Below are 26,997 nucleotides of genomic sequence, written 5' to 3'. Positions count from 1 at the left end.
TCAGCGACATAAAAGGGCAAAAAGAACAGTGATCTGAACCCTACAGAGGGCAAAGTTATCCCAAAAATCTCGTCACTGCACTGACAGTAAGCAAACAACACAGGAAAGGGTCGGAAACTGCAGATAGTGCAGTGCAACAGTAGAGTGTGTCTACAAGGTAAATTACATCAGCATACATATACATATATATATATATAGCATATGGTGTGAGCGAGAGAGTTCTTCTGTGGTGAGGGTGTAAGAATATGTCCTCGCAAACATTTTCCCCCTCCTCTTTTTGACAACCACATCCCTTTTTGTTCAACCATTCCTTCTTCAGTCCGTTAAGTTTCATCTCTAAATCTTCTGTTTTCCTTTCTCTCTCTCTCTTAACCTCCCTCCTTCGTCTCCTCCACCTTCAGCCTAAAATAAAGCGGCCCCTTGTACGATTGCTCCAAGACAGCCGGTGCATTCATGGCCGGCAGACAAGGGCCAATTATGTAATTTAATGACCATTACGTAGTGGCTAAAATAAGATTATGGCCAATAGCGCAACACAGGCAGGTCTTTTTCTTTGCTTCACAGCATTTTACCTTACATGTTGTTCTTTTTTTTTTTTTCTGCAACAAGACCGAAGAAATCGTACTGTTTAATCCCTCCGGGTTTCCTGATTTCAGAAGGACTCTTTGCATCACTGTCATCTCTCTCTTTCTTTACCGCGATGACCTTTTCTTTATATGATTTTATTTGGATACAGTCGCTGCAGAGAATAATTGACCTTCTTTTCATATGATTTGAGTAGACAGAGGTTTTTAATGATGCTGAACAGTTCCATCCCCCCCCCCCCCAACCTTAAGCACTTTGAAGATGATGTAAAACAAGGTATCCGAAATAACAAGCGACTACTGAACCTCCTCCCTTTTTTTCATGCACACAGTCCTGTGTATTCACCGAGGCTCAACGCACCTTCTCTTCAGTTTCTCTCTTCCCTCTGCTCATATGCATATATGAAGTACACTTCATTCTCCTGGTCCAACAACCCCCACCCAAACCCACCCCCCTCCATCCTCTCTCTCTCTCCCTCTCTCTCTCTCTCTATCCCTGTCCCCATATAGAGGTCATTGGCTTCATGGAAACATTTGATAGGCCAGGGCCAATCGACTGGCATGGATTGGCAGTTCACTGTGAACCTCCAGCTTGGCCTAACTACTTCCATGTGTATATGTGTATGTGTGTGTGTGTGTGTGTGTGTGTGTGTGTGGATGGAGAAGTAATTTGCTGAGGCCAAACACAGAGGCCTCTGATTAGCATTTGGGACAAGAACTGCTCCTCATTCTTTCATTTACAAGTCTGTTGTGTGTATTTGTGGGTCTGGAGTTCATTCCCAGCTGATCTTAAGATAATACCAAAGCAGCAACGCAGAGCTGGTGCTGAATATTTAAGGAATTTAGCCTGCCCAGAATCAAAGCGTCTGAGGAGAACATTGCCAAAAATGCCTCTGTACTTGCACACAAGCTCACCTTGGTTCGTGATGCCAACAGTGTGCAATCCAGATATGCAACATTCTTATCTCTCTCTCTGAAAAGGCCTATTAATATGGCATCAATGGCATCAAATGCAAAAGCAGCCTTCTATATCTCCCGTTATCAATGTTTTACCTAAAATTCAAATCTACAGCCTCAGGTAAGTATAGCTAAAGAGAAGGCAAACAACTGAGCTGATAACTTTCATATTTTAGAGTCGACAGCCGATAAATTTGAGTTTTAAAAAGCCTAAAAAGTACATATTAAGCGTGGTTGTGCAATTCAGTGGTAAACTCAAAGCTAAAAACTATTAACCCATCGGTAGATAGTCAACAATTTTGATAACTGATCAGTCATTCAAGACATTTTCAAGTGCCAAAGATTCACTGGTGGGTAATTCCAGATCAAATCAACAGATTTTAGAAAGTTTTCCAGACTGACCATCTTGGATTTGCTTCATACTTTAAGTCAATGATGTCATTGTGCCCAACAACTAGTGTGCAAAATTTTCAGCTTTTATCTTCTTTCGTTTCTGAGATATGGAGGCTTTAAAGAAGAGTCCTGCCCTGCCAAAAAATGAGTGTTGCTGAAAAATCACAAAGTTCCATAAGTCGTTACTTTTGAACTATTCATGCTAGATGCTTGAAATTTTCAGGGATTGTTCTTTAACTTCTAAAATAGTTGGCAACAGTTTCACATTTGCCAAGTTATGGCTTGCTGAAAATATATTAAAAAATTCTGTCATGCTTTGGAGAATATATATTCATATTGAACCACATCAGATCTTTTAAATTTTGATATAAAATACTCATGTTATCGTACTTTCTTAGCAACTAGGTGTATGTCTGAAAGAAAACGACATTTCTGATTTATGAGGCATTAAAAATGGAAAAAAATGATTTCACACCTATATTTCAAGTGCATATTGCCCATGTATGACAAAGTCTACCATAAAAGTACTGGAAAGAGCATGTTTTAATTAGTTAATGCACAAAATATGAAGTTGGTACCTTGAACCAAACTACACTAGTTAAGGTATCAAACATGGTCTTTATGGTTTTGGGTGATTGTTTTGTTCCTTGGTTGCCATGTGATGTTTTGTTTACGTAGCCATGTGCTTCTGTTCCTTGTGTCTCTGTCTCTTCCCATCACCTTATTCTGTTTATTAGCCTGGTCACTGTCTGCTTAGTTTTCACCTGATCCTCGTTGAGTTTGACCAATGAGGTTTCCCCTGTTTGGTTCTCCTTGTGTATTTAATCCCTTGTGTTTTTCATGTAACATGGCTTCATCTTTGGCACCATGCTGCTCCATTGGAGAAATGCTCAGTTGTTCTGAAGACTGGCACAAATTGGATCATGTAAGAAACCTCAAAAGGTAAGTTTACTTTAAAATAATCAATTGGACATAGCCTATAATTAACTTTTCATAGAGAATTTTTTTGATACAATTTTCAGCAAGCCCTAACTTGTGGGCCATCTATTTTACAAGTTAAAGACATCTAATAGTGTAGAACAATCCCTGAAATCCCTGAAAATTTCAAGCATCTAGCATGAATAGTTTGAAAGTAATGACTTATGGAACTTTTTAATATTCTAGCAACACTCATTTTTGGCAGGCCAGGCCCCCTTTTAAAGCCTTTATATCTCAGAAACGAAAGAAGATACAAGCCAAAAAATTTGCACACTAGTTGTTTGGTAAAAAGACATTATTTACATCAAGTATGAAGCAAATCCAATATGGTCTGTCGGGAGGCCTCTGTTGTTTTCAGATGGAATGATCCTGGTTCTAGCTTTGAAAATGTGAATATTTGCTCATTTTCTTTTTCTTCCTCTATGATAGTAAGCTGTATATGTTTGGGTTTTAGACTGCTGGTCAGACAAAAAAAAGCAATTTAAACATGTAAACTTGAGCTTTGGGGAATCGGGATGGACATTTTTTGCTACTTTCTAACATTTTATAGACCAAGCGATTAATCAGTTGAGAAAATGAAAATGAGCAGAATAATTGAAATAATGAAAATCAAGTTGCAGCCATAGTACACTTATTAATAATAGGCAAAGACTGCTTTAAAAATGGGCTCTAACTAACAGCAGAGATCCAAATGCTCTTTAGTATGTCACACTGATGCATTTATTATTTGCCAATGCACTTCACAGGGAAGATTTCAAGGAACTTTCCTAATGTTGTACATTTTCTACATTCAAGTTTAAGTAATTAGCTCCACTGATGGAAACTAATTCTAAACTAAAATTATTCATTAGTGCATGTATGCAAAATGTCTTTCTTTTATATCCATAGTGTTGCTGCTCATCATATGCAAAATCGCGTCATATGCAAAAAAAAATTTTGTTTGTCAAGGCCTGAGTGCAAGCAAACAGTTAGCACACTGTCTGCGCACACACACACACACACACTCTAACACTAGGGGACCTTTCACCCCACCATACCCCCCATCTTTCACTCCTCAAGAGTAAACATCATCTATGGAGTCTGGTCTCGCTTTTTCCACCCTGACCTCTCCAATGAAAGAACTCATTCTCTGTTTCCTCCCTCTCTCTCACTCTCGTCACATCAGCTTTCCAGCCGTCCCTCTGACTCACGCTCGGACAGACAGATGTAACTCTTTCCATTTTCTACCTTTTTTTTCAGTGTACGTGGAACAAGCTACTGCAGCCCAGGTTAAACTTGCACAAAATCATCTTATCAGTAAGTGTTAGAGCAGATACAAACTCACACAGACAGTGGCTGCATTCGTTTTGGACCCTGAAGGGGTCATTTAGCTGTGGGGTGATGTCACCGTTCGCTGCACGCACACACACACACACACACGACTCACACATGCACACACTTTGGACCACACATGTGAGCAGGGAGCCTTGTCTAGTTTGACTGCAGTGTGTGAAGCGGTCCTGAATGACAGCAGGGAGATGACAGAGATTGGCAGGTGAATACACTGAGCTCCTTATGTTCAGATGAAATACCTGTGAGCTACATTAACTTAAAAAAAAAAACACTGTCCTGTGAAAGAGCTGACAACCATATGACTACTGAACAGTGGCACTTTTGATAGCTTTACAGCATATGATCTGAAATCAACTCATAAAAACAATAATCAGGGTTTTGTCAGCTCAGACAAGGAGCAGAACAAGTCAGTACAATGTTGAAGGATCCTGTTTGCCTGGAAATGCCGCAACGCCACAATAATATTACGTTATTTTCTTAAAGCAGTATTCCACTGATTTTACACGAATAAATCAGTTTACTTGTCATGGGGAGTATCGGCCTAAAAAATGATTTCAACAGGGTTATCTCAGCTTGGACTTGGAGAGTAAAAATGTACAACAGGAAGCCTGTGTTTGAAACTAGAATTGTGGTGTTTCAAAGAGGTGGGTATGTACCAGGCAGGGTGGGTATAATGGAGTTGTTTTTTTTTTTTCTTTAAAGGATATGTTACTTACCATTGAAACACAGGACTCTCCCAGATAATATAATGATCATATAGGTTTATATTATGACCAGCATTTTGATTATTTCAACCTCGTTTCTGAGAAATCACAGTTTGTCTGTGATTTTGGGATGGCTAGGGATACTACAGTACCCATCAGCCTCAGCTGCCGTTGCTATGGAGAAGAAGTCAGTCATGGGCGCGAATCAGAGCGGTAATGAATTCAAAACGTTTTGGTGTTGAAGTTGTGAACGAAACACAGTGCTATAGTTGCTGAATTCACTCAAATGTGACCCAAACATTAAAACAGACCCGACTCACGCTGCAGATTGTAAAATCAGTTTTATCAGGTGCACATGACTGAATTTTAAGCTTGGTGAGTGGCTGTTTCTTGCCGAAATGTAATTGGAACTTGATCCATATTAAGGAATATAAATCTGAATATTTCAGCCTCTGATTCTGTCAGTCTGTCTTTCCCAGGTCCCCCAATTTTATGGAAGCGCAATACTGTAGTAAAGCTACTTGGAGAACTCCATATGATCACTTCCCTGCATTATTATATATTATACAATATGGATAAAATCTTCTGTCAAAGTATATTTAATTTTATATTGCAATAGCAATATATTGTTCTTATGGTGTTAATTCTATGGTTAATAACTCCATGGCTAATTGTAACTTTATTAGCTTTTTTAGTATAGACCATCTTCACAGCAGATGTTCTGACATGTCATTGTAGTTAAAGGTGCAGTGTGTAGAATTTAGTGATGTCTAGCAGAACAGACTTCGCAGAAATGGAATAATATTCATAAGTATGTTTTAATTAGCGTATAACCCCATGAAAACAAGAATTCTTGTGTTTTCGTTGCCTTAGCATGAGCCCTTTATGGGAGCGGGTCCTCCGCCATGTTGCACCACCATGTTTCTGCAACAGCCCAGAACAGATAAACGAACAACTGACAATGGCTCTGTTCTTGTTCAAGTGTCCCAATAAGCCATGACACACAAGACCAGGACCCATAAGCAGCTAAATAGAATTCAGCCATGGTTACTTTTATTATTTACACCTGTGTTTTTACTACTGTGACAAGTCAAAATGTCTTCTGTGAGAAAGGCCTGTTGTCTGTTTTATTATTGGTGTAGGGCTGCAACTAATAACGACTTTGATTATCAATCGTTTTGTCATTTTATGCGTCTTGACCAGGTCTCCCTTGCAAAAGAGGTCTGTCCTCATCGTGATTTAAACATTGCCAAGTAGAACATTCACTTGAAATTAAACTGAAAATCATTTATGGATATAATAACCAGATGGAAATCTAATCCAAGTAAGTAAAAATCAAACAAAGTACATCATCACATTGATGCAAAAATCATGCAAATCAAAATCCTGCTGACAGATTCACAACATCACCTGCAACTTGCCTAAAACAACCAGAGATATTAAAAGCAACAGAAACATTACCAGCAATTTTCATCCATTCAAACAAATACGGAAACACACAGTGACACTTAACAATGTGTCACCTTACTCAGTGCTGAGATTAATTGTGGTTTCAAATATAGTTACATCACAGGTGTAGAACAACGTAACCCCCTTCCTATGCACTCCCACCCACACACACACACTTCTGTATCTTCACGCCATCTCACCCACTGAGCTCATTCAGCAGGAATCAGATGATTTCACTGCTGACCCGCGGAGAAAAGAAGAGCAGCCCGGTCCGCTCTGTCTCTCATTATCTGCTGCCTGTGCGTCAATCTAACTTCAGCCAGAGAAGAATACCTACGTTCCCTTTGAAGTCCGAGCTTGACTACAGTAAATTATTAGCTTGTCTGCACCGCAGCTTCAGGCCCTTAGGACACCCCCCCTGGCTGTGGGTGCCATTACCTGCCATTCAGTAGTTGAGCATCTCTCAAAGAGGGCAACAATGACTGTTACGCCTCGCTGCGGTGCTACCCGAGTTTATCTTCCTACCCTCTGAGAGACAGTGGATGTGAGTGAGTTTACATAGGCCTATAACAATAGAGTGAGAGACAGGGAGGGAGAGAGCGGCACAGCAACTCAGATTAAATAGCCAACATTCCTTTAAAAGGAAGAGAAGGTAGCCTTTAGGCTCCAGACAAGCCTGCACTTGTAAAAAACGTGGGGATAGAGAGAGAGAGAGAGAGTGAGAGAGAGAGATGACAACTGCAGTGCTCCTCTAGTCTAGCAGAGCGTAACAGGAAGTGGCAAGGCCTGCTTCACATGGGGCCTCTGGGGTGCAGCGGCTGGCTGGCTGGCTGGCTGACTGGCTGGGAACACGTCACAGACTCTGAAATCGCCCTTAATAAACACATGACACGTCTAATAATTAGCAAACCTAAATCTCTTTTAGCATTCACTGGTGTTAAGAAATCGCTTTGACAGAGCTGAGGCGATACTAGACAAACTGGCCCGGCAACCTGTCAAAAAAACCAAGAAAAGTTGTTGTTCTTTAAGGAGTGAGTAATGAAAATGTGACAGTGACACTGGCAAGCACAGCCCACACAGCCTCCAATCTTTAGTTAATGACTGCAGTGAGATAATGAAGCTGCATTAGACGTACAGTAATTGCAGTTTCCTGAGAGAGCAGGAAACTCTCGTCTATTCTGCATGTGGGCAATGTCCTCTGTTTCACAAGGCAAAAAAAAATCATCATGGGTAATCAATTATATGCAGACACTAATTATTGAACGTTGTCTGCACTGAAACCCCCCACTTTCTATATAGGCTGACTGATGACTGAGAAGAAGAGGAGGAGGATGAGAGAAGTCTAGGAGGGACTCATGCATATACTGTGCAGCATGTTTGTAGCCTCTTTCCATGATGTACATTTTCGTACAAGACCATTTAAGCAGAAGAAATACAAGCATGTCCATATATTCTATAGCTGCATTTTCCTTATGAGAAACAACCACATTAATTTACTCCTATGATAAATGTCAGAAGGACACACTCGCAAGGAAGATAAAAATACATAAAATTTCACAAGGTCACCGGCTATAAACTCTCCACTGCCTACCAATGACACAGCATAGAAATATTAAAGTGATTTGTAGTTGGGGTAAGACCTAAACGAGTAAAGTCGTAAAATCCTAGATGGCTTAACAGCTACTTCCACGCTTCTCACACATAATTCACACTGCCTAAAACAGCTAAACTTTGTCCCCTCTGTTGAATTAAGTAAACCACAAGTCCAAATAAACCCGTTATTAGCTAGTTTGTTTTATTCAGAGGACGAAGTGTCGTACAGCAAGCCGAGCGCAGCATTCCTGTATGCGGACGCTAACGTCTGCTGCTCGGGCTGAAACGGGGAAGGGAGGGGGTTGAGAGGGGGGGGAGGAATAAGCCGTTTCTCTCGGTAAAACTATTATCCATGACGACTTTAAACATACCAGACGAAACCGTACAAGAGCAAGTTCTTAACACTGTTGGTCAGAATAATGTTAAAATCGTATACTCACCCACAAATATGGAGAAAACGACAGGCGAGGCGTCTGATAGGTTTCCTGTTCGAAAGTTGCCGTGTGTCAGTCAGTGGGAAAAAAAACATTGTACGCGGAAGTAACGTTACACGGCCAAAAAAAAAAAAAAAAAAAAAAAAAAAAAAAAAAAAAAAGCGGAGGGTCACCGACAGACGGCGAATTAAACGCAACGATTTGGTGTTTCACAGTTACCGATCATAATGTGTCTGATAACTACTAAAATGTTACTGTAATTTAACTTTCAGCTTATTTGTGTTTCACGGTTTGACTCAAGTTAAAAAAAAAACGGTTGTTTCCGCACTGTGTTACACAGTAAGCCGTCCCCGTACACACACACACACACACACACATACACATACACGCACACACACTCACACTGTCGTACACTTAACATTAAATATTTTATATTATATATTTACCCCTGTATGTGATTTTTAATGTGTAAAAGCGACAGGGTAGGGAGTAGAGTCAGGGATATTTACGCAAGAAATGTCATTGTGCTATGTTTGTCATTTGCACATACAGAAGCCCATTGCTCTCTGTGACCAACATTTTACTGATTTTCTGATAATTATTAGCCAATTTCTTACATTTTCTCAGAGGAGGCCTGTTGCGTAAAGCTAGTTTATCTTATCATCAATATTAGTGTTAATTGGCTAGCAGAAAATTAGTTTTCTTCCTTATTTAGTTGATTATTTGCTCCTAACCAACCTTAACTTCTATACACAGAATTTTTTCACTTTTATGACCTTTTTTTCTGATGTATGCTGATGTATGCGATATAGATTATATTTGGTCATAAACTAATTTAAAGAGTGTGAAGAGATTACAGCTGTAAAGGCGTCATGAAAAGGTCGTGTCTGTCGTGAAATCAAAGCAATTGTTTGCAAAGTTGACTGCTATAATTCAACTTTACTCCCTTTTTGCTCACTGTCTGCTTCTCTGCTCCCCCCTGTGGAGAAACAAAGATACAACCTGGTCCCTTCACATCTGAAAATGTCCTTTGAGTGCTGATATGACCACCCCTCAAAAAACAAACAAAAAAAAAAACACATAATATATATACTGTCCTGTTAGTAAGGTTTTCATCAACTTAAGTTTATGTCACAACAGAATAAAGTCTGAGGTTCAAATTTCATTTTTGACCTTGGAAACAGCAGCAGGAAAATCTCACCTAAAGGTCCATTTAATACAGTAGATGTGTTTAGTTTTTGAACATATCACATGATCTTCATCATTATCTGTTGGTGTGAAATTGTAAATATTCAATATTTCCAATTTCCTGAGCATTTTAAGGATTTTTTTTTGTCAATGTTTGCTTAAAATAAAGTCTATTTGGGTTTATGTTTTGCATTACAAGTATTATACAATTTACTCTGTTATCTCCCTATTTAATTCCAGGCATTTAATAGCCAGGGACTCAAGCTGCAGATGGTGTGATTAACCAGTTTAGGTAATTTCTCAATTGGTGGTGAAGGATTCACAAATGGCAGGGATGACAAAATAAAAGATTCTGTTCTGTGTTTGCGGTTATTGGCAAAAGTTTTACTTTTAACTGGAACTATTGCAGACCTGTTAGAAACATAAACCACATGAGTTTAGCATAATTTGTATCAGTCAGTATCTAAGTGTTCAAATGTGTGTGTGTGTCTGAATGGTCATTGTAACAAGGACACAGCGTACCAAAGTTCCTGTTGGGCTGACAAACTGTGATGTAATGAGCACATTTTCACTTCCTACTTTCGTCCTCCTCTGACCTTCTTTTCTCTTTGGGTTTTCTCTTCATTTTTTGCATCATGTCATGAACCTGAATACATCTAGTTGTCGCTCTGTGGTGTTTTAAAATGATAGATGTTAGTTAAGGACATAAGGTCAATTTATTTTCTGCAAGAATGTACAAATATTTGTAAGCTGTGCCCTCTATGCTCAAATTAGTTATTATAATTTTCACATAAAAATCCTTTGTGACTGTATTACCACAAATAGGAATGACAATAAATCAGGAAAACAATAAGTTAGAATCTATATATGTATTTATCAGTCAGCCTCTGCCTGATAATTCAATTACTGTTTTCATTAATTTGATTATGTGAGAACTGTTTTAATATAAAATCAGTTGGCTTCGATAACATCAAACTAAATTTGAACTATCATCACATTACGGCACAGTTGCAAGAAATCAAACTAATTGCATCATTATTTGTACTAATGTTGTGTAATCCTTTTCACAACTGCGCAAACATTCAGAATAAGATCACAGCTGTCAATAGTAAAAACTGTTGATTAATAAACAGGAACCAAAATTCAAATTTGTAAGATAATAGCAGTCACATTAGAATGATGTATTATATTCTAATTTACTAATTACAGGAGATATTGTCATCAAACAGTAAAAAATGTAGTTTCATCCCAAATGCATACTGTCAAAAAGAACACAATATGTATGTCTCTGTACCGGTAAGCTAAGTAAATATATGGTAGATAATCTGCAGTGAATTTCAAACACTATGTCAGAAATTCATCTGGCAACAAGCCAACGATGGAACGTTACCTTTTGTCAGTCGCTGTCACACAATGAATCCGTCCGACAAACTCACAGCCAACAACAGTCCGCTATCCAGAATAATGTTTATTGCTTTTGAAGATATTAATCGTTTTCTTCTTTTTTGCACTTTCCATTTTTCCTCTTTACAGTAAAACAAAGAGAAATGACAGGTAAAACCACTGCATTGTCATGTTTGGATGTGTACACACACATACACACACAAAGGAAACAGTATTTACAGCTGTTAGTGTACTCCACCTGGAGATGACTGGAGGCCTTTCCTGTAGCAACTCAACAAACATAGAGCTTTACATTAACTTTACAATAGAGTTTTCACAACTAATGGTATACCGCCACTGTTTGACAAACCAGGCTATAAAGGCTATGAAGCTGTACAATATGGTTTAGTGTTCACTCTGTGCTGACAAACTGGGCCATAGAAAGGATGTCGGTCATTAGTTCTGGGTAGAGCAAAGATAAACAGTCTTTCAATATTTTTTCCACTGTTTAATGTCCTCAAGCAAAACCAAATGGCCTTCTGCTGGCATGGACAAAAAACATTGATTGAAAAATAATCAAAACAGATTTTGGAGTGAGGACTTTAAAACAAAAATGCAAAGACCAATATTTTTCACATTTGACTAATTACATTACAGTTACACTGGGTGAATGCTAACTATAAAAATAAGTCTACCGGCATATTTTGAACCCAAAGGGTTCGTACGTTGGGCATCTGGCAAAAATGACCAAAGGGCACAATTAACTGGGGTTGAGAAAATCAGAGACAATTCCCAGTGTGAACTCTGTCCTCATCATAGAAAAACATCTTCAGAGTGCAGGTCTTCTGCCATTAATAATTTAAACTTTGATACACCTAAGCTTATAATTTTTCCAACATGTTTACATACTGAATTAAATCACAACAATACACTAAATCTTATAATAGTGAATAATAATTAAATGTAATGTACACCATAATAAAATATATACACAGAAATAGTCATACAAATTCTAAATTGGTCCAGCTCCCTCTGCTCTCTTTTTCTTTCCTTTTACAAAATGTGCAGGAAATACTTGAACCACAGGACAAAATAAATATTCACAGACTACCACAGTTACCACTATTAGAAATATGGATTTTAACATTTAAATAAACCCGTAAGAAACAATAATATATAAAAGTAAGTGCAAAATAAACTTAGGGGCAACAATTTCAACCACAGGATTACGGAGAAGAGATGATTTAATTGAAGGAGACACTGACTGAAAAGACCACTAGGTGGCAGTATTTGACTATGTCTCAAAAGTCAGTGATTATACATAGTCTAAATCTCAAGAATTACAAGACAAATCTGTAAAATTGGATCGATCTGACCATTATTTGTTGTTTTGTTCTGTTAGTATAGGGATGTTGTTTGTTAATGTTTGTCAAGACGGGCAATGCTTTGTTGTAATTTACCACCTCACTGCCTTCTATCATAGCTCAGCTGCAGACAGCAAATTGTAGAGTACTGCTAGTAATGCATAAAATGAGTCTACAAACCATGGAGTGATCATTTGGTGTGAGAGATCAAAACAGAAAGGACAAGATGGTGATACAGACAGCCAGTACCCTAAAAACTGTATGCCCCATATATTCTCAGATGGACAAGTCGGTAGTGTAATGGATTGTAGGCAAGTTAAAAACTTACACAGCAAACAGGGAAACAGTAATTGTAGAAGTAAAGAACATAACTGCCTCTCCTGGAAAAAGTGTTTATCAAGAGTGATTAAGGAATTGATAATGTAAAGAGAAAAAGATAAATGAAAGGAGAGAAAAAGAGAGTTATCAGAGCCTAGACTGGCAAGATGGTGGACGCAGAGGAAAATGTATTAGCTGTGTATCATTTTAAGAGTCTCTGTCTCCCTGTGTCTGTCATGCAGAGCCATGGAAGGGGAAAGTGATGGAGGCAGGGACGGGGGTGGAGGACTGATGGGAATCAGGCTCTTCAGAGGGTGGGGGGACACTGGCGGGGGGAGAGAGGAGATGGGTGGCAGCACGCTCCCTTTCTTTCCATCCAACACTATCTGTGACCGGTTTGCCAGGCTGGATTCCTTGCTGATGCCAAATTCATGCTCATTTTCGTTCTCCGAACTGCAGTCGCTCAGATCTGTGATCTCCAGGTCTGAGTCCGACTCCAGGTCCTGCTTCACCCCTCCTCTCCTCTCCGTGGGGCTCTGCTGACCTGTCCCAGTCCCAGCTCCCAGGCCGACCGCTCCCAGTCCCAGACTCAGCCCCGTGCCCGGAGGATTGGCCTCCCCCCTTTCCCTTTCCCCCAACGACGCCCCGTTGCCAATGTCTGTCCGACCAATTGACAGGGTCCCTGGATAGGGTGGCAGGCTGAGTCTGACTGGCTGACCACCCGCCGTGCCGTTTGTCGCTCCGGTTTGCCCCGCTGCTCCCCTCTCACCCCCAGCTGCCTCCACTGGGGGGAGCAGGGAGGAGAAGGGATGAGGCAGCTGGGAGAGGCTGCTCTGCAAAGGGCTGGGGTAAAACTGGGAGGGGTAGAGGGAGCCAGGGGGCAGTTTGGGGCAGTTATTGAGAGAGAAGGCCCCTGGGAGGTAGGGGTTGAAGCCCCAGGGGTAGTCAAAGGGTGGGTTGCGAGGGTATGGGCCCAGCAGGGACGGGGGTTTGGAGTAGCACGGAGCACCTAGGACAGAGAAAACCCAGAGATGGAGGTTAGCTCTCAGAAGGGCCAAAGGTTTCTTGACATACAACATCCAAGAATGTTCACTAATTAACGGTATTAGCAATTCTAATCAGAAGCCACAGGGGCCAATTCTGGCACGGTTGCTTTCAACAAAAAATCTGATGGTTCATTTATGCATGCCAGTACTCTGAAGTACACCCACTTCAGACTGCTGCAACCCAGATGTGAACACAAAGATTCTGCACTGCAGTGGAAAAAAAAAAAAAATCACATAACTATAAAAGCAGAGTTTACATCTTTCAAATCGTGTATTTTTTAGAACGTTAAAAAAGGAAATATTTGGAGACATGCCGCCACTGTTATGACTGTAACTCATCACCCTGGTGACAGTCACCTATAAAAAAATCTAGCTGAGAAATAATAAAGAACGCATCAGCGCCATAGTTTGTATACTTCCAGGGGTTAAGTGACTGACAGACAGGAAACTTGCAAACTGTCATTCTCTTGTCCCCCCCCTGACGTTTTGACATGTCACCGTATCATTTTAGATTATGCAAAAACCTCAAGGTGTAGCAAATTAAATGTTGCACTGTATTTGAATTCTATTTCTTGTAAGCATCATTTGAGAACAGAAAAAGGGGGTAAATTTGAGGTGATGCTGGGATTCAATTTTAATGAACAAACAAAAGCATTGCCTCTCAACCTACTGTACTTCCTTCCAACTGACAACCAACTCAAAGATTCTCTCTTTCCTCTGCACCCTCCACCTCTCTTTCGCTCCCTCTCTTTCACTCTGTTATTTACTATGCAGGGCTAATTTGACAGTGGTGAAGTCTCTGCGTGCTGGGCCAGGAGTAGCTGGCAGACACATGAATATTGAATCAGTCAGGCAGGCCTCACTTGCTTATGAAAACACAGTAATGGGCGCCCACAGGCCACAAACTGAAGCCTGCACCCTCAATTAGGGCCTTCCTGCCTGGGAAGGGATTAGGACAGCGGGGACACATGGGAGGGAGAGGAGGGTGAGAAGGGAAGAAGGGGGGAATAGGACCTGAGGACAAACAGAGTGGTGGGGGGGGGGGGGGGGGGGGGGAGCAGGTTGTGTGATGAGGAGTGTATGTGTGTGTGAGTACATCTGTTTACACACTACCTCTGTAGCTCTGCAGACACGCATTCATACACATTCTGATGTTCGTATAGTGTGTGTAAAAATACAAAGGCAGAGGCATTAACACACGTATAGTGTCAATCAGGCAAACAAACACAAATCTGCGCTGCATTTGTTGACACTTGCATACAGAAATAGAAGAAGACAAATGCAGGCAATCATGCTGAAAAGGCAAATGATTTCTCCAGCCTTCAGTTTCCAACGTGTTTCTTACCGCTGCTGATATGCATAATTCACAAGCTAACCTGGCCTCTCTCACACCTGCAGCACAGCTTCACTGCGGGCTGCAATGGGACAGCCATCTCTCTTATTTCCTTTAACAATAAATGTTCATGCCTCCCTATATCCTCATTCCTCTCCCTGCTCTCCTCCTTTCCCTCTACGTTCTCCTCCTCCTGTTGTTTAAGAGGGTCTGCTTTCTCTGTATACAATATTCCTCATACACCCTCTCTGTACAAGCTGGGTATTTCCTCATGAAGATGGCTTTGTCTCTGCGTGAAATTCCTATTTTTGCATCAGCATGAGGAGTTTTTGTCTAACTTTTCTCCTCCGTCATCTCACCTGAACTGAGGAAAGGAAATGTGTCCAGTCTCAGCTTATCTCCCTCCGGCCCCGGTGCTGCAGTCCCCCGATCAAACAGGGACGTTCCTCTGCCGGAGTCTGGCAAACGGGGAAACAGGGACTGTATGGCCTGAGCGACAAAGAGGGAGAGAGAAAAAAGAAATGGAAAAAGATTATAATGGGTTTGTGCGCTTCCCAAACGGAGCGCATGTATTCCTACAACTCCACCCTCATGGCGTCGCTGTGTAGTGTGGGGTAAAATCATATGTTGACAGCGGCACCCTGCAGAGTGTGATGCAAACAGTGACACAGTCGCAGCAAGGACAGGATAAAAAGGGGTGTCATGGGACTCGGGGTAAAAAGGGAGGTAGGAGGACGCAGAGGCTCAGAGACTCAAAGGCAGGAAGAGTACAGAGTCAAATGGAGGCCAGCGATTAAGATTGTGGGTACAAAGGATAAATGACAAGAAGGAGCGAGATTGCAGGCTATTTTCTGCATGGAGGGAGGAGTGTGAAAGGACAGAGGACGGATAGGAGTGAGATCTGAGAGAATGACATCCACTCAGGATGTAGGGCAGCTGTGTGTGTACGTGTCTGCATGAGGATGATATTTTTCTTTTTTTTCTGTGTGTGAAAAAGTATTTTAAAATATGTGAGGTAGAAGGAGACAAGGTAAAATAAATGGAACAGTTGAATCTCAGGAATCAAGGGGGCAAAGGGGGGGATTTTTTTTTTCCTAGCAGGACTTTGGATCAATAGTATCTGTCACCCCGCAGCCCCAAGTTTGAAAGGCGAGACTGTACTCTCAAGCTGCGAGATCTGCGTTGCTTAACAAACCGCATTAATGACCCGCCATTGATCTGATCTGACGCGACCCTTTGCTTTCTATTTCTTTCATTTTCAATCGATGACAGATGGATGCGCCATCGGAGACGGGGATGAGAGAAGGAGGGGATAACGTCGTCTTTTGTTTTAAGGACAAGTTAAAACCGTCCCCCTCCGCTGTCTCCTTCACAGTCTGTGCCTCCTTATCCCATCTTAAGGATGGCACAGACAAATGATGGATGATTCTCTCTTACTGTACTTTTAACTTACGTGCACTCTCTAGGACGTTAGTTGTCCGAAATAAAATCATCTGCACACTGGCACTTACATCCAAGTAAAAAAAAACACAGCCTTCTACAACAATTTATGTGGCTCCATCTGTAATTTAGTGCAGAATTTGAAACATTTTAATGGAACTGTTCACTATTTTTTTTTCTCTGTTTATTTTCTCACTTCAGTAGATCCACAAGTAAAACAGTAACATTATTTTTCAACTAAATTAGAACATTTTTGTTCATGCTCCCCTCCTTGGTGTTCTGATACAATTTATCTCTGTAAAAATTTTAGACCCTCTCAGGGCAAATAATAAGTGATTTCTCTTCTATTACAATCACCATTAGAGACAGTGAATAAAACATAGGTATGATGAATACCACCCATCTTCTTGTAAAAAGCCAAAGCACAGCAGGGGCCTGAGAAATACAACAGCAAAACCGTGAGAGTGAAATGGATTTGTTACCTGAATTAAATCACTATTAATAAAAAATAAAGGAGTGGAGCAGTGTGTCTCGCTATCTCTCCTTTTTTCTTTGTTCCAGCTTTCTCTTCTTTTAATTACCTCTGTATTTAAGTGCCATTTTTATAACCTACTATAAAAAATACCCTGAAGAGAAGAGTATACCATTAAATCATGTATGGATATGGTTTAGATTTCAGTCTATGTGGGCCTCATTTCATAAATTAGACTGTAAATATATGTCAATTTTCTGCATTATTTGCATTATTATCTGAAACCAACCAAAATATATCCCTCTACTACCCTCTCCCAATCCCTTCATCCCACCCTGCGTACCTCTGGGCTGCAGTCCGGTGCGGTGGAGCCCCCGTTGAAGTGGTTCTGGGCCAGAAAGAAGGGAGAATTGGCCATGTCAAGGATGGGGTAGTTCACCAACACGACCTTACTGAAGTTAAACTTGTAGGTGAAACGTTTCCCTTTGGTTTTGTGCAAAATACGCTTGTTGTAGTAATACCTGCAGTGGAGGAAAGGATATCGAAGAAGGGATGGATTGAAGGGGGATAAAGGATAAAGGAAAAAGGAAGAGGAAAAGGAAAAAGAGGAGGGAAGGATTAATATAATGCTCACATCAAGGTTTTGTGTCTTATAGCCAAAAGAAAAGAATAAGTAAACAACTTCAGCACTGTGGGGCGAGAGCTATGCTGATTTCCCACTGTTTTTATTCATCTCCTCCTTTCTCAAATCAATTCATGTCTGACTGCCTTGGTTCAATACAATATGGTTCTTTAAAGGAAAATTCTATTCAGCTGTTAACAGACAAAAAGTCAAAAAGAGAAATCCCTTTGAGCCTGAGAGGCCCCAGTACACATAGTGAACATTACACTACAGGACAAAAACTGCAAAAAAAAAGCTCATCATCATTTCATTTCATTTCATCATGCAAGTGGCTATTTATCAATTCAAAATTAAAATTGGTTCTGGATTATAATACAATGTTATGTAGATTACGGAATACAAATATACTGAAATTCTGAGAAATATCACCAAACAAATTTTAATTCTCTCTATGTGTATGAGCAAAAAAAAAAAGATTTTTTTTCAGAACAACACAAAGTTTGTCACTGTTAAAAAGAAAATGATTTATGAAATTTCAGAACAAGAGGCAAGACAAAAGAATTTCCTTGAACTCGGTATTTAATTCGAAGCATCAGAAGCAGTTTGGGCTTGGAAACACTATATCCAGCCCCGGTGATGTGTAAACGCACATGACACCAAGAAGCTGTCACTGTTTCCAACAGCAAAGCACATTTACAAAGAGGTGGGACAACAAGAGAAGTCTCCATGGTAACGACCTCAGGTGTCTCCCGCTGGGCATGTCGAGCCGCCGTCATGTCAGTTTCCTGTGCCACCCACTGAGGTGTCACAATGTACAGTCTGCCAGGATGCCAAGTTGATCAGCGGTAAAGGCAAAACATGGAGCCATCTGGCTCAGGTGAAGGAGCTGAATGCTCAGGTGGGGGGAGCACGGTGGTGTCGGGGGAAGAGTGGGATGCTGCAAATTGAAAAACCTGTGGATGTATTATTGTGAGATAGAAGTTTTTAATCTCCATTTCTTCCTGTGCTCAGATTTCTTTGTTTTAAAGTGACCACGGCGAGCGTGCCAGATACAGAATGCATTAGACAACCTCAGCATTAAATACTGGTGAGCCGCGCCTCATTATGCAGACACACCATATCAACAAACACAGCAGCATGTACGTATCAGCATGTATCCACAGCGGCTGGGCCCAGTGCAATGATGTGTACGTGTTTTGCTTTGCGTGGCAATTGTGCCGTGGCCCTTAATTGAGCAATTAAGTGAGGCTAATTAAGAAGGCTAATTGTGGCCCCAGCCAATTCATAACAATTAGACTCTGACGACAGCCCCCATTAACGAGAGGCCAAAGGAAAGCAGAGGGAGGGAGGTGGGGTAGGGGGAACAAGTCAGCATAGGATGATTTGCATAAGAAAACTGAGTGTGGTTGAGGGTGTTAACTGCTGAAGGTACGGAGTGTGAGCAGTATTGTTTTAATCACCTTCGGCAAGTTTGGTGCTGAGCAGTTTCTCTGTTCTCCTCTCTGAAGAAGTCCAAGCAATTTCACACTGGGGCTTAATTTTGAAATCCCTATTGAATTTTTTATTTGGCAGCTCAATGGTGAAATTTCCATTAGGATGTCCACAGATAAGGAGAAATTGAGGGTATTGACTTTCTCCAGGAGAAGTCCCACCTTTATCTTTCCATTTTTACCAACTTGGAAAAGAGACATTACGTGAGGATTCAGTCCATTAGGAGTAAACATAGGGTCAAGTTTATGTAGTGGTCTGATAAACATCTTGATTTTTCTGATACTAACTGTTATTGCTTGACATTCAGCGCATCATGTGTACACACATGCACAGACACCAAAAACACATGGAGTATGATACACATGTCCTGTCATACCTCAGTGCCCTGCTCAGCTTGTCATAGTTCATGTGAGGTTTGCATTTCCTTATCCCCCACAGTCGAGCCACCTCATCTGGGTCCTTGATGACAAACTCTCCATAGTCCCCCTGCCAGGCGATCACCCCCTGATACTCCTCCTTCTGAAGCAGCTCCAGGATGAAGTGCCACAGCTGGATCTGCCTGGAGCCGGGGCTCGACTCAGGCTTGTAGGCCCAGTCTGGGAAGGCGAACCCTGAGCAGAAGGAGCAGGAAGGAGAAGAGGATGGGGTTAGGGATCTGTTGTTTGTCCTGCTGCTCGCCAGGGGGGGTAAGGGGGGGGGGGGGTCGTCGCTGTCCGGATGACTGATGAGTGATGGAGGTGAGGGATGATGTGTTTAATATCACAGCACGTGCCTTGAGCAATGTTAGTCTGCGCTAATGCCCTCTAGCCTCAACAGATTGGTCAGTGGGATGATGACAGCTCTCTGGGAGAGGTCTGATTGATGCTGCTTCGGCCTGAATTCTAAAAGCCGACTGTATGCGCTACATGGATGGATTTAAGAAGCTGTTTGACTCATCCTAAAGTGAATCTGGCACTAACTAGCCTTGTAAAAACATTAGAGATACAACCAATTACAACCAGAGGCTGAATTTGTTTAGTAATGTGCGTGTGTGTGGTTAATCTTTTCAAATAGCTGAATGTTTGAGATGAATTTCAAGATGATGATGATGGTGGTGATCTTTCATACATTTTATCAGAACTGTATTTGCTTATTTCGGATAACCAGTTTCACCAAATTTACACACATGACCTGGGTCGACATTTAGATAAATGTGTAGTGAGTATTTTTATGTTATAAAATACATGACTTTAGGCAAACCTGATGCAAGGTTAAAAAGGGGCTTCTTGTTTTCAGTCAGTTGAACATGACGTTGGGACTGACCTGGCGTCCAGAGCGCAGGCACCGGGGGGAGCAACAGATCACTGACGCAGTTACAGTCCATGCCTCCACAACACCTAAAACAAAGCAAACAGACGAGAAAGAGGGAAAAGACAGAGTCAGTAAAACATGATCACTTGTACAGATTTGCCAAAGTCGGAGTCAACTACTCAGTTGGTTTATTTCAGTGAGTTGAAGCCAAAGTTGAAGAGTGTAAACTTTGTTGAAAATTTACTTGAGTCAGACTGAAAATGGAGGTATTGCATAAGGGTCTAAGGGCGCAACATGGGTTCAAAAACATACCTTAAATCAATATGAAATATGGCAAGGTTATGTTTCATATGTCTTTGGTAGAGATCAGGTGTTTGATGGATGTGATCTTGTGTGGCCACCTGAGGCTATGTCTGATGCAACATGGTGGACATCCCTGTAGTGTATTTATGAACGGGAGGAATTAAATACACTTTTGAAAACCAAGTCAAAACTGAGCCACATTACACATTAAAAAATAAGACTTTTTAATATATAATATGGCTTGGTTATTCCTGAGTGGAGTTTTAAGAAGTAAGAACTACACAATAAGTTATCTACACAATAAGATGTCTGTGTGCAAAGTTATGGCCAAGTACGCTACCGTTAGCTATCGAAACATAAAGGTCTTCTAGAAAAGGAAAGGATTTGATTTATGTTGGTGGATTTGAAGATAAAGTCAATGTAATGTTTTTGTACGATATTATGATTTAAAGGCTACAACTTTTCATGATAGAGAAGTCAAAGTTCTTTGTTTGCATATCTAAGAAGTTATGTTCTGAAACTGTATATTTAGTGTTTTATGAGTCCGTGTGGTCTGAGCACTTGTGTATGTGCATGACGTTAAATATCAGTGGTGGAAGAAGTATTCAAAACCTTTACTTGAGTAAAAGTTGCAATACAATCCAAACATTTAAAGTATGAAAGTATCATCAGATAAATGTACATAAAGTTTTGCATTGGCCGCTGTAAGTCTTACATAGTTTTTTGATTAATATTGTTGATGCATTAACGTGTAAGTCACATTTTATTGTTGCAGTTGGTCAAGACGAAGATAATTCTAATTACTTTTTTAAAAATCTATAACAATGAGTCATAGTTTATAAGCCGGTAACTCTTGCCGTCAGATAAAAATACAATATTTCTCTTTGAAATGCAGTGGAGAAGAAACGGAAATATGCAAATTAAGTACAAGAACTTCAAAACTATACTATACTACTTACAGTTCTTGAGTAAATGTACTCGGTTAAATCCCACATAGTTTTTAAATAATAAAGAAAAAGAGTCAACAAAATATTATGCCTATGCCCAGTGAACATTTCCAAAATATACAGCTGAATTCAACAACAGCGATTAATTTTCTCACTGGCAATAATTACTGACTCAAAGCTGTAATAAGAGAGATATGTTTCTTTTTCTCACTTGTCATTTTGCATTTTTTTAAAAACACAACGTAGCACCTTGAGTGAAAGTCTAAAACAAACTGTTGATTTTCAATCCATCGCATTGCTTCGTGCTCCTTTTATATGCCAGCATGTGATCTGAACGGGTTATAAACAATCGTCTGTGAGGAAGGGGTTGGTTACTTTATTAAATGACAGCTAACAATATTCATAATGTCTCCTAAATAAAGGCATATAGACATCTGCTGACAGTTGTATGTAAGGAGATTTCAGAGCGAGGGGACTATGAGATGGGATCTAGTTTGGATATCACAGTTTCATCAGGGTTGTTTTACAAAGCTCAGATGGAAGAGATACCCTGCTGCTACACTGGCTTCTTTAATGCTGGTCTCTCTATCTCTCCCTTCACTCTCTGCCTCTATTTAATTATGCTCTGTGAATTTTGGATTTTCCCTCCAGCATTGAAATGGAACGTGAATTATTAAGGTGTGTTTGTATAAATTATTATTGCTAACTCCAGGCATTTCTCTCTCTCTCTCTCTTTCTGACCGACTCTCTCCATCTATCTCTCGCTCGCTCGCTCGCTCACTCTCACCCTGCTCCTAGCCTTTGGATTGTGGCCCCTCTTGCTCTCTCCTCTCTCTCTTTATCTTTCTTGTTTTCAAGCTGCTCCTTCTGTCTTCAAATATAGAGTTGGCATTCATCCTATCTCATTTTTTTTATCATTCATGTTATCGTTCCTTATTTCTCTCTCTGTCTTGTGTCTCTGCCTGCGCTCACTTTTCCCATGATGAGTTAAAGTTATCGTAAAGGTTCAAATAACAGCTATAACTTGGTGATTAAAAAAAAAAGCTACTCGTTTTCACCTGGGACTTTTTCTTCTACAAAACTATACAACACGTAGCCTGTAACAGAGATCATTTTGTATTCAGCGTATCGGTAATGGCCTTCACACAATGCTCTATTTCAAAACGCATGTCCTTCCATTAAAATGCTGCTACCTAACCTGTACATCTGACTGAAGGCCTCTGCAGAGATTGGTATAAGTCTTTAAAAAATAACATATTCTTTGTGTTCGAGGTAGTAATCTATAAATTTCCTCTTCCCTGTGGGCTACAGGTCATCAATACTGCATCATCTCTTTCATTTGCCATACTCTCGTGGTCCACAGCATGTATAAGCTAGTCCTCTCCGAAGATGATATATATGTGCTCTCCTATCTGTCAGGGTCTCTCTCATACCACCTACACACCACCTCAAATCTATACCCATCCTCCCTTTTTCTATCCGACAGCGCGTCTATGCAGGTGAATCCTCCTTTCCTCTTTCCCACCTCCTTTCTATTCACACACACCTATCCACTGTCTTCTCTCCCTCCCGCCCCACCCATCTCCTTTTTTTGCTCCTTCTCTCCTGCTCTGTGTGTTTTGCTTCGGCGCAGTAATTTTCCGTTTGATTTCGGAGGTAATGCATTTTTTACAAATCAAAGAGGAAGCCAGGCTGCCCCCACCTCCTCCTCCTCCTCCTCCTCCTCCTCCCCTCCCTCCCTCCCTCTCTACCTCCCTCCCCCCCTCCTCCTCCTTTCCCTCTCTCCCTCCCCAGTCTCCCGTTCTCGCCCCCCTCGGCCCCCCAGGCCAGAGAGGAGATAAAGGAGCCCCCATCATTTCCTTGTTAGTTTTGATTTGGGCAGCGCAGGGCTTTCAAGTTCCCCCCATCACCCCCAGAAACATTATAACTAGCAGCCCAGGGAATACTGTTCCTCGTACGCACACACTCTTACACACACATGCATGCACAGACTGTCAGATACAGACGCTCACAGATTGTAATGGATTGTACATGCACAGTAAACACACAGACTCAAGCAGATATGGCACAAATACGCAGGTATTCAGGTAGCTGATACACACACACACACACACACACACACACACACACACACACACACACACACACACACACACAGTGAGAGGCTGCACACAAAATAAGACATGGAGCCCATAGATATTGACTGAATCAATACAGGCACACTAACACACATCTCACCGAGCTGAAAGAGAGAATGCACTTTGTTTACTAAAGATGCTGGTGTGCTGATAGAGCACAGAGATGTGCGCAGACAAAAACACAAATGCATTTCATTTTGCACAGAGCGACTGTGGACACAACACTACGAACAAAAGGACCTTTCTCCCACAAAAAGCCACCTGTAAAAACCCAGTGTGGATGATGGATCACACAGTTACAAGTGACAATAGTAAACACATACAATAGGGGCACCGAGTCACTGTGCACAGTTAAATCTTGACAAAAGCGCATTCGCCGTTCAAAGGAAACCACAGTTGTGATCCTCCACATGTTGTGGAGTGTCGGCCTACACTACCTTTAGCAAACACACATTCCTGCTGCAAACCCTCCGGTGTGTTGATGAGTCAGAGGCTTTTTGATAATCCAGTCAACTGTTGAAAGAGTGCGGTGGTTTTAGGGACAGGTTTTTCCTGTGTCTTTAGGGCTCTAGAAAGATGCAAGGACAAACACACTTGTGTGAGGTCAAGGCCGGTCAAGGCTGAAAGGTGATCGTGTTTTTTGCTGTTGTTGCTTCTGCTCGACTTTCAAACACCCGATATCGCTCCCTCATTTACTATATAGTGCACTCTATTTACTGTTCACCATTTTATGTAGCGCCCTCAACAATTCAGACAGAATGAAAAAAAAATGTGTCCACGGCATAAACACTACTGTCTGCTAACAATCCCACAATGCAGTGTGCTGTATTTATAGATGCAAAAATTACATTTGCATGAATTTACAGCTGTCTGTGATGACGCAAAATGATGATTTATAAGACTTAGTGACCAAAATCTTAATTTACTGCTCACTACAGAATAAACTATTGAGTGTTTATTATATAGGGAGTAGTGAATTAGTGAACAAGGGAGAGAGTTTGGACACAAACTCAGAGCAGCCAAACCAGTGCACGTGTTTTTTTTTTTTTTGGCTTTTTCTTGACTTTATAACTTTATATTTTGTGGTCTTTCGCCTTGTTTCATATGTTGTCTTCTCCCTCGCCCTCTTTTCCTTTTTGAGTTTCTCCTGTATAGCACATTGTCACTTTGGTTTTGAGAAGAACAATAGAAATAAAGTTTGCTTGTTTGTTTTAAGTAACTTTCAGTCGTGATTTTTGCTGATTGGAATAACACAAAAAGAGGGAGAAGAAAGCTGCATTAAATATATTCATAATTAGGATAAGGTCAAGATTAAAGGTCTTCTAAAGAACATGCACAATCATATCAAATTTAAGCAACTACTTTCAGCAACAAACCTGATGCAACATGAGGCTCAGGTTCTATCTGTTGATGTTCGAGCCTCGTTATGGACTCTCAGTCATCTTGTCCAGGCAGAGACAAATCAAAACTACTCTAAATATGTTTGGAAGAGATCAGTCAGGTCACATCAGTTATCAATTGAGATCATGGTTGTGTATTTGGAACATCACCCCCCCCCCCCTCAAAAAAGGAGGGACTGATCCACACTGATGCAAGTTTGCAACAAGGTTGGTAATCCATAGGCCCGAGCCCGTCAGCAGAACTGGTGTAACTTGTGGAGCCAAGGTTAGTGGGCCACTGACGGGAGTGAAAAGGAAACAGTGTGAGGAATACTCTGTGGTACCAACTATGTTTTGAAATTCTACAGAGTGACTGGGGTAGCGGGAGAAAGGGGGGCAGCCTGACATTCAGGCAACATTATGTCTCCAGTGCTGTCTAAAGAAGGAAAGAGTGATGGGTCATGATATAAAAAGATAGAAAAATATGAGAGGCATGAAGAGTCTGGCCTCTCCTGCTTTCTTTTTCCACTAGATGAAACGGACTGTGTACATCTGTCTCATCTTCCTTTTTTTGGTTGCCCCTGAAAAAGGCCCAACTGAACCCTCACTCTCTCTCTTTCTCTCTGCTTGCCTCTCTCCCGCTATCTCTGCCTTTCCCTCTCTCTCTGTTCCTCTCCCTGGTTAGCTCTGACACACTGGTCAGCCTCAGGGTGGAAGAACAGAGGGACTCTGCTATGGGTTTGTTAGAGGAGATGGAAAGAAGGAGAGAGGAGAAACGAGGAGGGGAGAGAGAGGAGACGAGGAGGAGGAGGAGGAGGAGGAGGAGGATGGGGAGGAAGAGGGGGGTTTTGGCCAGGATGAGGGAAAAAGAACCTGTCCATCCTGATGTTAAAGAGAAAAGTCAACACTGAATCAAATTTTATTACTACAGTGGCTTATAATTGGTCTCATTTCCTTACATTTCTTATCTTAATTAGGAAATAACTTTTACACTTACTCCTGCATAATGAATAATGAATCTTTTATCTTTGTTTTGGTTTGAAGTTGTTTTATATCAGACTTTTTAAAACATATTTTGCATACAAAAAACACTGCATGTAATATACTGCTGAAAGTCTATCTAGTTTCATCTTCCCACAAAAAAAAAATCCTACTGTTTAGGATAAGTAAGTAAGAATGGAACAGTCCCAAAACTTTTAGACCCTGCGGATTTTCATTAAACTAAGAGAAACAATGACGAAAACCTTAACATTACAACCTTATCCTCAACCAAATTAACTTCCCCTAAGCCTAATGAACATAATCTTACTTAACTTTAACCCCCCAAAACTTAATCAACTGGGTGTTCCTTGCAGTAAACTGATTTATGAAACTCTTGCAAAAATAGAGCTGTCATATTTTATAGAATATGACACCAGAATTTGAGGTTTTTGTAGGATATTACACAGAGTGAGGGATGCAACTGAATACTATTTTCATTATAGATTAATCTGATGATCATCTTCTTGATTAATCGATTTTGTTCGGTCAATTAAATGTCAGAAAAAGATGAAAAAGGTCAATCGTTGTTTCCCAAAACCCAAGATGCAGCCTAAAATGTCTTCTTTTGTCCCAACCAACAGTCCACAACCCAGAGCTGTTCAGTTCACTATCATAGAGGACAAAAGACACCACAACATATTCAAATTTAAGTTTGAACCAGAGAATTTTGGTATTTTTTCTTAAAAAAAATGACTCAAAACGATAAATCAAAATAGTTGCCGATTAATTTTCTGTCAATCGATTAATCAATTAATCGACTAATCATTTCAGCTCTATACAAACTAAAATGAGAATATACTGGATTAATTATATGTCAC

General features: G+C 40.7%; 2 protein-coding genes and 1 long non-coding RNA gene across 10 annotated transcripts in view; 1 reads left to right on the top strand and 2 right to left on the bottom strand.

Moving 5' to 3' along the window:
- The window catches only part of arhgef1b (Rho guanine nucleotide exchange factor (GEF) 1b), a 44,132-nt gene extending 35,596 nt beyond the window's left edge, over positions 1–8,536 (bottom strand). Inside the window, exon 1 of the mRNA XM_044358868.1 lies at positions 8,431–8,536. The gene's annotated coding sequence lies outside the window, so the exon portion shown is untranslated. The remainder of the gene's footprint in view (positions 1–8,430) is intronic.
- On the top strand, positions 2,536–19,607 carry LOC122987165. Its single transcript, XR_006404465.1, has 3 exons — positions 2,536–2,876; positions 4,152–4,208; positions 19,520–19,607. It is a non-coding gene; the product is annotated as an uncharacterized LOC122987165 (long non-coding RNA).
- Positions 11,063–26,997, bottom strand: part of erfl1 (Ets2 repressor factor like 1) — a 94,755-nt gene continuing 78,820 nt past the window's right edge. For 7 of the 8 annotated variants that reach the window (XM_044358874.1, XM_044358877.1, XM_044358878.1 and 4 more), the window contains 5 exons: positions 20,321–20,457; positions 19,458–19,692; positions 17,312–17,489; positions 15,416–15,545; positions 11,063–13,686 (listed from right to left, as the gene is read on the bottom strand). In XM_044358874.1, the coding sequence (XP_044214809.1) occupies positions 12,869–13,686; positions 15,416–15,545; positions 17,312–17,489; positions 19,458–19,692; positions 20,321–20,444 (1,485 nt within the window). In that variant the 5' untranslated portion in view covers positions 20,445–20,457 and the 3' untranslated portion in view covers positions 11,063–12,868. The remainder of the gene's footprint in view (positions 13,687–15,415; positions 15,546–17,311; positions 17,490–19,457; positions 19,693–20,320; positions 20,458–26,997) is intronic. The other variant, XM_044358882.1, reaches the window with a different exon arrangement.

Source organism: Thunnus albacares, chromosome 8 (assembly GCF_914725855.1).
Source record: "Thunnus albacares chromosome 8, fThuAlb1.1, whole genome shotgun sequence".
Taxonomy (NCBI): Eukaryota; Metazoa; Chordata; class Actinopteri; order Scombriformes; family Scombridae; genus Thunnus; species Thunnus albacares.
This window is presented reverse-complemented; position numbering and strand designations above follow the sequence as displayed.